Below are 13,012 nucleotides of genomic sequence, written 5' to 3'. Positions count from 1 at the left end.
CTTTCACTTTTACTTTGGCTACACCTTCTTACTTGGTAAAGACAGATGGAAAGGACTTAATTAGTATCTATGCCTCGATGAAGAGAATCCTTTTTATGGTCCCCAATTGGCTCGAACTCTCCTCTCGCTAATGTTTTACTTTTTACCTGTTTAAAGGAAATTTTTGATTCCCTTCATTAGCTGCCAATTACTCCTATACTCTCCTTTTGCCTCGCATTTCCTTTTTTCACTTTCCCTCTGCTTTTTCTACACTCAGCCGACTTCCCATTTGTATTATCAACTTGATATCATAGAATTTACAGTGCAGAAGGAGGCCATTCGGCCCATCGAGTCTGCACCGGCTCTTGGAAAGAGAACCCTACCCAAGTTCAACACCTCCACCCTATCCCAATAACCCAATAACCCCACCCAACACTAAGGGCAATTTTGGACACTAAGGGCAATTTATCATGGCCAATCCACCTAACCTGCACATCTTTGGACTGTGGGAGGAAACCGGAGCACCCGGAGGAAACCCACGCACACACGGGGAGGATGTGCAGACTCCGCACAGACAGTGACCCAAGCCGGAATCGAACCTGGGACCCTGGAGCTGTGAAGCCATTGTGCTATCCACAATGCTACCGTGCTGCCATACTTATCCCTTTTCAGTTTCATCTTACTCTCTATTCCGCAGGAAACTCTGGCTTTGCTTGACCTACCTTGTTTCCTTGTGTGAATGTTCCTTGACTGAACCCAAACCATATCCTCTCTAAAGGCAGCCCACTGTTCTATTATAGTTTTGCCTCCAATTTATCTGGGACATATCAATTCTCATCCCATTGAAATTGGTCCTCTTACAATTAATTGGTTTTATGCTAGATTGCCCCCTGTTCTTATCCATAACTAACCTAAACTTAAGATACTGCGATCACTATTTACCTACTGCCACTTGATCCACTTAGTCAACCTAATTTCCAGTACCAGATCCCAGCAATTCCTCCTTCCTCTTTAAGCTGAAAACATACTGGTCAAAAAAAATTTATTTCACACACATTAGAAGCTCTTTCCCTCTCTCTCCCGTTTACTTGATCATTATCCTGGTCTATAATGTAATAATGGAGAATTTCAACTGTATGTAATTTCCCTGCAAGTTTGCTTCTCTGCATTTTTCATGCATGAGTTTAGACTTCTCACAGTGTTTTCTATGAGAGATTTCTGCCAAAGTTACAGGCATTTCAGGCACTGAAATATTACTTGAAAGCTTAAATTCATTTATTCGAAATGTGGTCAGCTTTACCGCATTCCTTACTCTTATTTCCTCCTGCAAATGTTCTGCTTAATTGGAGAAAGTCAGATGGCAGCTAATTGGACTTTCACAAAATATATGGAACAGTTTGAAAGGCTTGCCTTTTTTCAATGGTAGCACTTCCTTACTGCCCATGTGTGGTTCTCAAAGACCTAAATTCAACAGTATCCACTACCAGGCAAGCAATGATTGCACTGAACTCACAAAGCAGAACACAGAGGCAAAAAACTATCATCAATTAAGATAGATCCAGTGAGATGTGGGTGCCAATTAGCACTCTTCAAATTAAAAAAAATGTATTATTTCATCGGATGTAGACTTCGCTGGCCAGGACAGCAGTTATTGCTCATCCCTAATTACTGATAAGAAGCTAGTGATGAGCTGCGTCCTCGAACCGCCAGAGTTCATGTGAGCGGGTATATGCACACTGCACGTGAGTGGGTAGGGAGTTCCAGGAATTTGACCCAGTGACAGTTAAGGAACAGTGATATAGTTCCAACTCGGGATGGTGTGAGGCTTGAAGGGGAACTTCGGGGTGGAGCTGTTCCCATGTATCAGCTACCAACGTCCTTCTAAGTGCCAGATGTCTCAGGTTTGCAGGTTTGAAGGAGCCTTGCAGTACATCTCATAGATGGTACACACTTTTGCCACTGTGCGTTGGTGGTGGAGGGAGTGATCGTTTAAGGTGCTGTATAGACTGTCAATCAAGCCAGATGATTTGTTCTCGATCATGTTGAACTTCTTGAGTGTTGTTGGAGCCACACTCATTCGGGCAAGGGGAGACTATTCCATCACACTCCTGACTTGTACCTTGTAGATGGTTGGCAGGCTGTGGGGAGGCAGGAAGTGAGTTACCCACCATAGGATTCAAAGCTTCTGATCTGCTTTTGTAGCCACAGTATTTATATGGTTACTCCAGTTCAGTTCCTGGCCAATACTAACCACCAGGATGTTGATCGTGGGGCAATGCCATTGAATGTCATGGGAAGATGGTTAGATTCTCTCTTGTTGGACATGGTCATTGTCTGGAAGTTTTGTGGCACAGATGCTACTTGCCACTTATCAGTCCAAGCCTGAATGTAGTCCAGGTATGGCTGCATGTGGATTTGGACTAGCATTTGAGGAGTCGCGAATGGCGCTGAACACTGTGCTGTCATCAGTGAACATCCTGACTTCTGAGCTATGATGGAGGGAACGTCATTGGTGAAGCAGTTGAAGATGGTTGGGTCTGATGTCCTGGAATTGAGACGATTGACCTCAAACAAACATGTTCCTTTGTGCAAGGTATGACTCCAATCAGTGGAGAGTTTTCTGCTGATTCCCATTGACTCCAGTTTTGCTCGGGTTCCTCGATCTCAAACCCGTTGCCTTGATTTCAAGAGCAATCATCCTCATCTCACGAGTTCAGCTCTTTTGTCCATGCCTGGACCATGGCTGTAAAGAGGTCAGGAGATGAATGGCCCAAGTAGAAACCAAACTCAGCATTAGTGAGCAGGTTATTGCTGAGTAAGTGCCGCTTAATGACACTCAGTAAGGCTGGCTGTGGGGGAGACAAATGGAGGGGGTGTTGTGTGCAGGCTGGCAGCGTCCAGAGAGTTCCTTCTGGCTATACATTCAGGACCACTGGATACCCCACTTCAGAGCCTGATAAAATGGGAGTTTCTGCAGCGTAACTAGTATTAATGTGTTTCCTGGAAATGGGTGCAGAACTCTCTTATTAATATTGAAAAGTGACTTGCACTAATTTCAGGCAGATGCCACAGCCCCCTGATAAATTTTGCGGTGGCCAAAACACATGGGCACATCTGGCACAGGTCTTACTCTGCCAAATTCAAGACAACTACACTCTCAGTCCCCCTGTGAAACAGTGATGTTGAATTTTGGCTCCTTCATATTTATTTAATTCCATCATTGCTCGTTTTTATTCCTGCTTGTTGCATGACTGATTCCTAACCCATTAAACATGATCTGCTGCTGTTTTAGCAACATGCAATTTGAGTGAATCACGCACACAGCTCTGCCACGTGCTTTGCAGCTGAAACTTGGCACCTATGATACGGACAGGATACAATCCCTGAAGGGCAAAACGACAAAGTCAAATCCTTGGCTTCCCCATGTAACTTAAGTGATGAGCTGGTTTGCAACGAAGGAAATGACATACCAGCTAATGCACAACATGTTACTTAGCCAAGGGGCAGCAGTACTCCTTTTAAGCATTCACAGTCTTAATTGTCGGGAAGTAAACACAGACTGACACGATCATGTTGCTTTGTCAGGAAATTTTGCGGACTGGAATGTGCTTCTTCAGTATTCAACAGCAGTTCAGGGGCAGCCAGCAGTCTGCGTCCGTAACAAAGTATGGCATCTGGAATGCGATGTTTGGATGTGCTTAACCTACTGTTTTAAAAGGGTTTTTTTTGGCAAATATTGTGGGTAAGAGCAACCTATTCATCTGAGGGAAAAACATTTGGAAAACTGTTATAATGGAAAACTTCCTTCGCTGGCACTGCTGGTGACAGAATGATTAATGTTGTGGATATACTGCCAACAATGTGCCAACTGAAATATTTATGTACAGTGGCTACATTATTCTGAGTCTGATTCAGTAAAATCCATTTCAGTATCATTTCTGGTCCAAACATGTGGCGAGCAAAGAGGAGCTCAACATCTGTCACTGACTTCAGGTGAAAAACAGACGTAGAAAATAGTCAGCTGAACATAAAATAAAGAAAATTAGAACTTATGTTGATCAGACAGGTTTTTTTTTTGAAATCTGAAAACATCAGTAAAGTAATCATGGAAAGGAAGATATTAATAATCTGCTTGCATGACATTCACACTCAAACTGGGCAGATTTGCAATAATTATGCCACTATCATTAACTATTTGGACAGAACATTATGAAATTCTAATCACATAGGTCGATCACTAAATAAATAAACCAACAACATTTGGCATTACAAAAATATTAGATGATATATAATGGTTTCCCCAGATTAAATCCACCTTGCAATGTAGGCAAGCTGAGAAGATAACTGTCTGATAATCACTCTTACACAGTCATTCTTATTTTCTACATCAGTGAAATATCAGTCAATCAAAAGTTTCAAGATGATCAGCACTTTTGCAACTCGACACAATTTAAAGTACGAGTAAAGCCATTCAGACTGCCATTGTTTATACTGTATCAGTGTACACACAGCCTCCCCTTACTTCCAAGGTGAGATGCGACGCAGGTACTGTTGTGGGAGGAATCACGTGTCACAAATAAAAACAGAAATTGCTGGAAATACTCAGCAGGTCAGGCAGCATCTGCGGAGAGAAATTTTCCTGGCCTCTGGTAGGGACCTGCATCAGCAGCCCACACAATGGAGAGCCAATTACTCTGTCTAAGGCCTTGAATTTGAAGTGTTTGGATGGTGAAGTGGAAGATGGTAAAAGGGCAGGTGTTACTTTTCCTGTGTTTGATTGGGAAGCACTCGTGGGAAGGGAAGGGGGCTGGGGTGATTGAGGAGCAGGCAATGGTGTTGTGGAGGGAGTGGTTCCTTCAGATTTCTGAAAGGAGAGAGGGAGCTGTGTTTAGTGGTGGCATCACGCTGGAGGCGGAGGAAGTGATGGAGAATGACCCCTCCAAGGCCCCAAACGTTTTGTTCGGATGAAAATTTGCACATACTTCTTTCAATTTAGTATGCGGTATTCGCTGCTCACAATGCGGGCCTGCTCTACAATGGGGAGACCAAATGTATTTTGGGTGACGACTTTGCTGAACACTCCATAATTGTGATACTGAGCTCCCGGTGACCTGTCATTTTAATGTTCCACCTTACTCTCACATGCTGATCAATCTGTCCTTGGTGTCCTGCAGTATTCCAATTAAGTTCAACGTAAATTCAAGGAACAGCACTTCAGCTTTTGATTTGGCACATTACAGCCTTCCAAACTCACCATTCAGTTCAATAATTTCTGACTGTAACCTCTGCCCCCCTTTTAGGTTCACTTCGCTCGTTAGGTTTTAGTTTTACTCTCTTGATTTTCTCCTAGGTTTCCTGCAACTCGTACCTCGTCTAGATTGACCGTTTGTCCCCCATTACCATTCCCTTTGGCTTGCACCACCAATACTGTTGTCGATTAATCTCTCCCATCTTCAGCCCTACCACCGACCTTCCTTTTCCTCTTATACCAACTTTTCCCCTCCTCTTTCACCGGCTCAAAATCTGTACCGTTTCTAACTCTTCCCTACTCCCCCGATGAAAGCTCACAGATCTGCGACATCAACCCCGTTTCTCTCTCCACAGTTGCAGCATCTCCTGCTGAGTATTTCCAGCATTTTCTGTTTTTATTTCAGATTGCCAGCGCCCGCAGTACTTTGCTTTTGAATCAGGTCCGGCGAAGCCGAAGAGAGGCTGGACTGGAGGGTCGATTCCTCATCGCCTTGAAAATGGGAAAGCATCTCCAAAATGGGAAAGACTGCATTAAGTTTGAATTTGATCATACAAAAATGTTAATGATAATATTGATGACAAACGCACCTCCCATTCGCCTTCCCTTCCCAACCCCCCTCAGTGCATCACTTGGAATATCTTTGACATTAATTAGTGGCAAAACGGGGGCTTTTACCTTCTTGGTCATTCGCAGCAGGACAGAAGGAAGCAGTAAGGGCATCAGCTACAGAAGAACATAAGACAGGAAGGGAGTGAAAGCAAAGAATAAGAAATTAGTTGGCACAGTGAGTTTAAGAAAGATTAAATATTAGTCAAACTGCAGAAAAATGAGGAACTGCTGAAGAAAAGCAACAACATCTTGTATTTATATAGCGCTTTTTACCTGGTCAACGGTCCCAACAACTCACCACAGGAATGTCAACAAACAAAATTTGACAGCTAGTGAGCACCATATTAGGGCGGATGACCAAAAGTTTTATCAAAGGTTAGGTATTAATGAATGTCTTAAAAGTTGGAAAAGAGGCAGAAAGGTTTAGGGAAGGAATTTCAGAGCTTAGGGCCTTAGCAGCTCAAAGCAAGGTCGCCAAGGGTGGAGCGAGTAAAATGACGGATGATCAAGAGGCCACAATTGGACGAGGGAAGATTTGTCAGAGGGTTTTGGAGCTGGAGAAGATTACGGAAATTGTAGGCAGTGGACAGAAGGAGGAAATGAAATGAAATGAAAATCGCTTATTGTCACAAGTAGGCTTCAAATTAAGTTACTGTGAGGGGGTGGGAGAAGGTTATGGAGGGATTTGAAAACAGGGACGGGAGTTTTAAAATTAAGACGCTGCTTCCCTGTGAAGTTTGCACATTCTCCCTGTGTCTGCGAGGGTCTCACCCCCAAACCCAAAAGATGTGCAGGGTAGGTGGATTAGCCACGCAAAATTGACCCTTAATTGGAAAAAAATGTATTAAAAAAAAGAAAATCAGATTAAGATGCTGCTTAATTGGGACCCAATAGAGAGGGAACACAGCTGATGGGCGAATGGGATTCAATTGAAGTTAGGACAATGACATCAGGAGTTTTGGATGACCCCAGGTATCAGGAGGGCACCGGAGTGGAGACCAGCCTGGAGCGGAGTAGTAGAACTTAGAGATAAAAGAGTTTCAGCGGTAGACGAGCTGAGGCAGCTGCGAAGTCGAGCAGTTTTATGCAGGCGGAAGTAGTTTTAGTGATAGTGCTTGGATGCTCACTTTGGGGTCAAATATGACACCAAGATTGCAAACAGTTTGGTTCAGTCTCAGACAGCCTTGAACAAGAGTCAGTGGCTAGGGAATGGAGTTTGTGGGTGACGCAGAATGCCGGAGTAACACTCAAATAGTGACAGGATGCTTTGAATGTACAACATAGGCGGCACAGTAGCACGGTGGTTAGCGCCAGAGACCCGGTTCAATTCCCGGCTTGGGTCACTATCTGTGCGGAATCTGCACATTCTGCCTGTGTCTGCATGGGTTTCCTTCGGGTGCTCCAGTTTCCTCCCACCAAGTATCGAAAAGATGTGTTGTTAGGTGAATTGGACATTCTGAATTTTTCCTCAGTGTACCTGAACAGCTGCTGGAATGTGGCGACTAGGGGCTTTTCACAGTAACTTCACTGTACTATTATTGTAAGCCTACTTTTGACACTAATAAAGATTATTATTACATAGGCAAAATGTGATTCAATTAAAATATCCAATAACTCAATAAATCTATAGTCTCACAACTCTGCTTTCTGATAGCTAGTACACCGAGCAATAGGAAGAAAACACAGAAGTAAAATGTTTTTAAAAATAGGGTGTCAGCAATCCGATATTCTACTTGCAATTTTATCAGAACTGTTCTTTTAGTAAGCTGACAACTGCAATCATCAGGAGTGTGATTGAAAGAGCAGAATGTGTAGTGATTACAGTCAAATTCACTAATGGTTTCAGCTTGTAGGGGAGGTGGACTCACTATCTGTACATAAATGGCGGGACTGTCATTGCTAACACTGTGCACTGAATTTTCACCTCATAAAGGTGTGAATAGGCTCGCAAAATGCAGGAAAAAATGTTTGGTTAAAATGTTGGCTTGAGGAGTGAGTGGTATTGCTCCATGCAGCCTTTAAGGGTGTCGGAAGCAGAGATGATCAATGAACTATCATGAACTATCTCAATGGTTTCAAGAGGAAATTTAAAGGTGCTGGAGGGAAATAACCTTGCCGGGCTCCAGGACTAGAGTGGGAGAATGGCGCTGATTGGATTGCTCTACAGTGAGCCAGCATGGATTTGATGGGCCAAGTAGCCCCCTACTGTGCCATTATAACTCTAGGGTACTGGCGGCCATGTCTCCAGTTGCCTATGCCCTAAGCTGTGGAATTCCCTCTCAACCCTCTCTGAGATTCTACCTCGCTCTTCCCTTTCAAAACTATTCAAACTTACCTGTTTCACAAAGCTTTCCCTCACCTCTCCTAATATGACCACTGTGACAATATTTGTCCAATTTCCACCCGTGAAGCATGTACCAATTTCTTAAACTAAAGATGCTATATAAATGCTAATTTTTGTTGTACATTAAATTTTACAAGGAGAGTGGAAAAGTAAATAATACTCCCTAGTATGGGTACATTCTCATTGCTCTTTTCACTGAATCAAGAATGGGGTAATGTGGGGAGCGGAAAGCCAACCATTGCTAATATCCCTCAGAAACGAGAAGAGGGAAGGTACGAGATTTTACATACCCTGACTTCATGTGGGGATGATTCGTCTATCTATGGTCCTAACTGACAACTAATAGTGCAGTTGAGGTTGGGAAAGAATATGTGGACATCAATAAGCATCCATTTTCTAGCACTACAGGCCACCAGGCAGTGTGCACTGTGGCGAAGAATCAAGCTCTACTCACACAGCTCACAGTCACATTCATTCTGCATTGTGAACTTTCTAAAGCACCAATAATTCTCCCACTTTACTTGATTCTGTGGGTAGTTTTATCATGAACTATCTCAAAATGGGAGATTATTATAACATATCAATATAATACACGTAATTCCAAAGAATGTTACTCTGAACAAGTAATAAGCCCTCAGTTATGTAGGGCTCCCTCCACCACCCCTTGCATCCTTGAAGGTAGGATGGGCACAGCCCACCACCTTCCTACCCACCCTCGACCTGTTCCTCATATTCTATGGGGCAGATGAGGCAGCCCACCTTAGCTTTATTGGCGTCCTTAAGTAGCCAATTAATCACCACTTAAGGACCTCATTCCCCATCTGCCGCAATAGTACGTGTGGCTGGGAAAGCCAAAAAGCCCTGCAGGTTTAACTGCACGAGCTAAAGGCAGGCAGGAAGGTGTGGGGGTGGTATCTCCTTTGGAGTACCCTGTGCCCATTGATGGTACCTCCCGTCTTTGTCTCCCCCGTGTCCCTAAAACCTGACACCCAACCCCTCTCTCCCCCTCCTCACCGGGGTCACAAAATCATCCCCAACCCGAATGCTCAGATTTACCGGAAGTCCAGTATCCATCTTCAGTTCCTGTAGTCTCAAAATTGGCCACTGCTCTGTTCTGATGCTGTTAGGACTTCAGAGCAGCCAACCAATATGATTGGTCAGCAGCTCTCGTGGGCAGGACCTCCTGTCCCTGAGGGGCAGAAGTCCCACTCTTGCCTCGTTAAGGATGCCCCTCATGTATTACAGCTGCAGGGCATCCAAATTTAAAGTTGGCATGTTGCTGACTGATTTTCCAACGGGGGAGTGGGCAGAGGACTACGTCACTCTATCACCCGCCCTCCCCCACTGTGTAAAATTCACCCATAGTTTAAAATTGTGAATAAAAGGATCCAACATAACATGTTTTGTACCATCGGAGAGAGATTCATAGTCGTAGTCATAGTCATCATCTTCATCATCTTCTTCATCATTGTTGGGGGTAGTTGAGCCAGTTGTGCCACCATTACTGGCCTGCGCCTGCAGGTTTGCTAGCTGGTGCGCCTGCAGGATATAACACATCTGTCAGTATAGCAGTATCTGCACACCAGCTTATATAACAAGAAGTCAAGCATAAAATGCCAGGAAATGGAAACCTGGAACCTTCTCTCCCAAAAGGCTGCGTGAGGCCAGAATCAACAAAAAATTTCAAAATGAAGATTGCTAAATTATTGTTAGGTAAGGTTATTAAGACTCAAGATGGGTAGACTTTAAGATACAGATCAGCCATGACTTAACTGAATAACGCAAAAGATTCAGGGACTGATGGGGCTACTTACTATGTTGGGAAAAAAAGGCTTCAAATAATGTCTCTTTCAGAATTTTGATGAACTGAGAGAAACACCAGAAATCATGTAAAATCAGCATTCCCACAATCTCAGTAAGGTAGCCGAGCCCAAAAGGAGATGTGTGTCGGAGATTCATCAACAATATTCAGAATGATTGAACTTGCTTTAGGGTTCTTCCTTATTAGTCATTCTGCGTTTATTTCAAGTTCGATGGCAATAAGGGAAAAGCGGCACAATATTAAGGATATAAGGATTAGGAGCAGAACATTGAGCCCCTTCAGCCTGCCCTATCATTCAATACAATCATATGGCTTACCTTCTGCCTCAGCTCGACTTCCCCACCCGATCCCCCTATCCCTTGATTTCCTCAGACACCAAAAATCTATCCATCTCAGCCTTCAAAATACTCAGTGATGGAACATTCATAACCCTCTGAGGTAGAGAATTCCAAAGACAGATAGCCCGCTGAGTGAAGAAATGTCTCCTTATAGAACATAGAACATAGAACAGTACAGCACAGAACAGGCCCTTCGGCCCTCAATGTTGTGCCGAGCCATGATCACCCTACTCAAACCCACGTATCCACCCTATACCCGTAACCCAACAACCCCCCCCCTCAACCTTACCCTTATTAGGCCACTACGGGCAATTTAGCATGGCCAATCCACCTAACCCGCACATCTTTGGACTGTGGGAGGAAACCGGAGCACCCGGAGGAAACCCACGCACACAGAGGGAGGACGTACAGACTCCACACAGACAGTGACCCAGCCGGGAATCGAACCTGGGACCCTGGAGCTGTGAAGCATTTATGCTAACCACCATGCTACCCTGCTGCCCCTAATCTATGTCCTAAATGGTCAGCACAATTACTAAACTGTAACCTAATAGTTTTAGACTTCCCAACTAGTCAAGCCCCGAATTAGAACATCTGTTATGCTTCTATACTCCAGAGAGTAAGGTCCAATTTAGTCAGCGTTTCATCATAGGACAATCCTCTGATCCCAGGGGTCAATCTAGCAAAGTTTTACTTTATTGCCTCCAATGCAAGTATATCTTTAGATATAGAGCCAAAGCTGTGTGCAGTGTGTGGTCTCACTAAAGCCACATACAATTGTAACAAGACTTCTTTCCTTTTGTACTCTGACTTCTTTGCAATAAAAGTCAACATGCCATTTGGCATCCTGTATCTGCATACTAATTGTGGTAGTATGACTAGGGTGATTACAGTACCTCAGAGCAGTGCTGCCATTGGTGCAGAAGACTCGCTGCCCATTGGCTCAGGCAGGTCATGAGCCTCTCTGCCAATTGGCTGAGGCTAGTCATGTGACTGCTCACCGATTGGCCGAGAGGCTGGTAGCTCCGCCTACGAGGTGGGGTATAAGAACCCGTACCAGCTGGCAGTTGGCCTTTCTCTGTAGGTCGACTGCCGGGCACACATCTAGTATATTAAAGCCTGTTGTTTGGAACTTCTTCACGACTCCAGTCCAATTGATGGTGCATCACTAATTTTCAGTGTTTGTTGTATAAGTACATCCAAGTCTCTCAACCTCAACATTTAGAAATTCTACTCTTTTTAAAACATTTCCTGATTTTCTATCCTTACCACAGCATAGCCTCACCCTGTCACACATCAAATTCCTTCTGTTACCCTTTTGTCCACTCACTTGACATGCCTATATCCGTTTGGAGCCCCTTTGTGTCCTCCTCACAGCTTACTTTCCCACCTATATTTGTGCCAGCAGCAAACTTGGTATGTTACTCTCGGTCTGTCATTAATAAGGATTACAAATAGTTGAGTAACCAGTACTGCGGCATTCTATTGTTACAGCCTATCAATGTGAAAAATGACCTGGTTACTTCTGTCTCCTGACCATACTACAGCCAACTCCATACTCTTTTCCTTCTATTAACCTATATGCGACACCTGATCAAATGCTTTTGGGAAATTCAAGTACATCACAAATACTGACATCTCCTTGGGGTGTGATTCTCCCAAAAGGGAACAAAGTGCCCTCGCAAGTTGAGACGTGTGTTTCCCAGCGCTTACACTACCAAGAAAAACAAGGCTATTCGACGGGACTCACGCTGTATAAGGGGCCTGAACGTAGAACACGTGGCTGAGGCTGTACATAGCCTCGTTTCGGACAGTGGGGAGTTCCGCTCGCTAGAGCTCCCAGTGTTGCGAGAGATTGGGACACCATTTATAATGGCATCCTGATCTCCGAGTCCCCCGAAATGATTCCCAACTCTCCCCCGGCCCGATCGCAGTATGGCAGGGTCCCCCGCTCCCCCAGCATCCATGCTGTGGACACCCGGCCCTATTGCACATACACAAAAAATGCCAGTTTGGCATCTTGGTAGTGCCAACCTGGCACCGTCCATACCAGCTGCTAATGTCACCTGGACACATTGCCAGTGGCAGGCTGGCACCCAGGTGGTGCTGCCAGGGTGCCCAGGTGGCATCAGCATGCCAATATACCACCCTGCCCAAGGGCACACAGCTGGGGTCCTCCGATCCCCTGGGGATTGTTTGTGCAGACCAGTACTGAACAGCGCTCACCCGAGGTCTTTGAGGCAAAGGGGATGAATCCCAAAGCCTCAGGTACCTCGGGAATCTGCACATTAAAGTGAGGCTAGCCACCTCGCTCTAACATACAGATTTGCCAAAAAGTGATTTCATCCACAGCGGGCGGGATTTACTTCTCAATGTCTTGCGTTGCGAGCCAGATCCCGGGAGCGAGGTAGATCCCAGGAGCAGGGTCTCCTGGTTTTTATTGGCCATTTTGCACACAGTGAGTTGTTTTTCTGACGCAGCGTGAGCATTAGATCACGCCCTTTATCAACCCTACTCACTACCACCTTCTCAAGGACAATTAAGGATGGGAAATAAATGCTGGTCTAACTAGCATCCCATGAACAAATAAAGTAAAAAAATTTTGATCTTCAAAAGACTCTAATAATTTTGCCAAGCATATCTTTTCATGAAACCATGCTGACTCTGAA

The 13,012-nt window shown here is 44.5% G+C and overlaps 1 protein-coding gene across 2 annotated transcripts in view; it reads right to left on the bottom strand.

The window, feature by feature from the left end:
* The window catches only part of plce1 (phospholipase C, epsilon 1), a 526,277-nt gene that overhangs the window by 84,351 nt on the left and 428,914 nt on the right, over positions 1 to 13,012 (bottom strand). The window contains exons 20-21 of one of the 2 annotated variants that reach the window (XM_038821511.1): positions 9,593 to 9,722; positions 5,906 to 5,953 (exon numbers count right to left, since the gene is read on the bottom strand). In XM_038821511.1, the coding sequence (XP_038677439.1) occupies positions 5,906 to 5,953; positions 9,593 to 9,722 (178 nt within the window). The remainder of the gene's footprint in view (positions 1 to 5,905; positions 5,954 to 9,592; positions 9,723 to 13,012) is intronic. The other variant, XM_038821512.1, reaches the window with a different exon arrangement.

The sequence above is a fragment of the Scyliorhinus canicula genome, chromosome 16 (genome assembly GCF_902713615.1).
Source record: "Scyliorhinus canicula chromosome 16, sScyCan1.1, whole genome shotgun sequence".
In the NCBI taxonomy this organism is placed as follows: domain Eukaryota; kingdom Metazoa; phylum Chordata; class Chondrichthyes; order Carcharhiniformes; family Scyliorhinidae; genus Scyliorhinus; species Scyliorhinus canicula.
The sequence above is the reverse complement of the archived record's forward strand: the minus strand, read 5'-3'. Positions and strand labels throughout refer to the sequence as shown.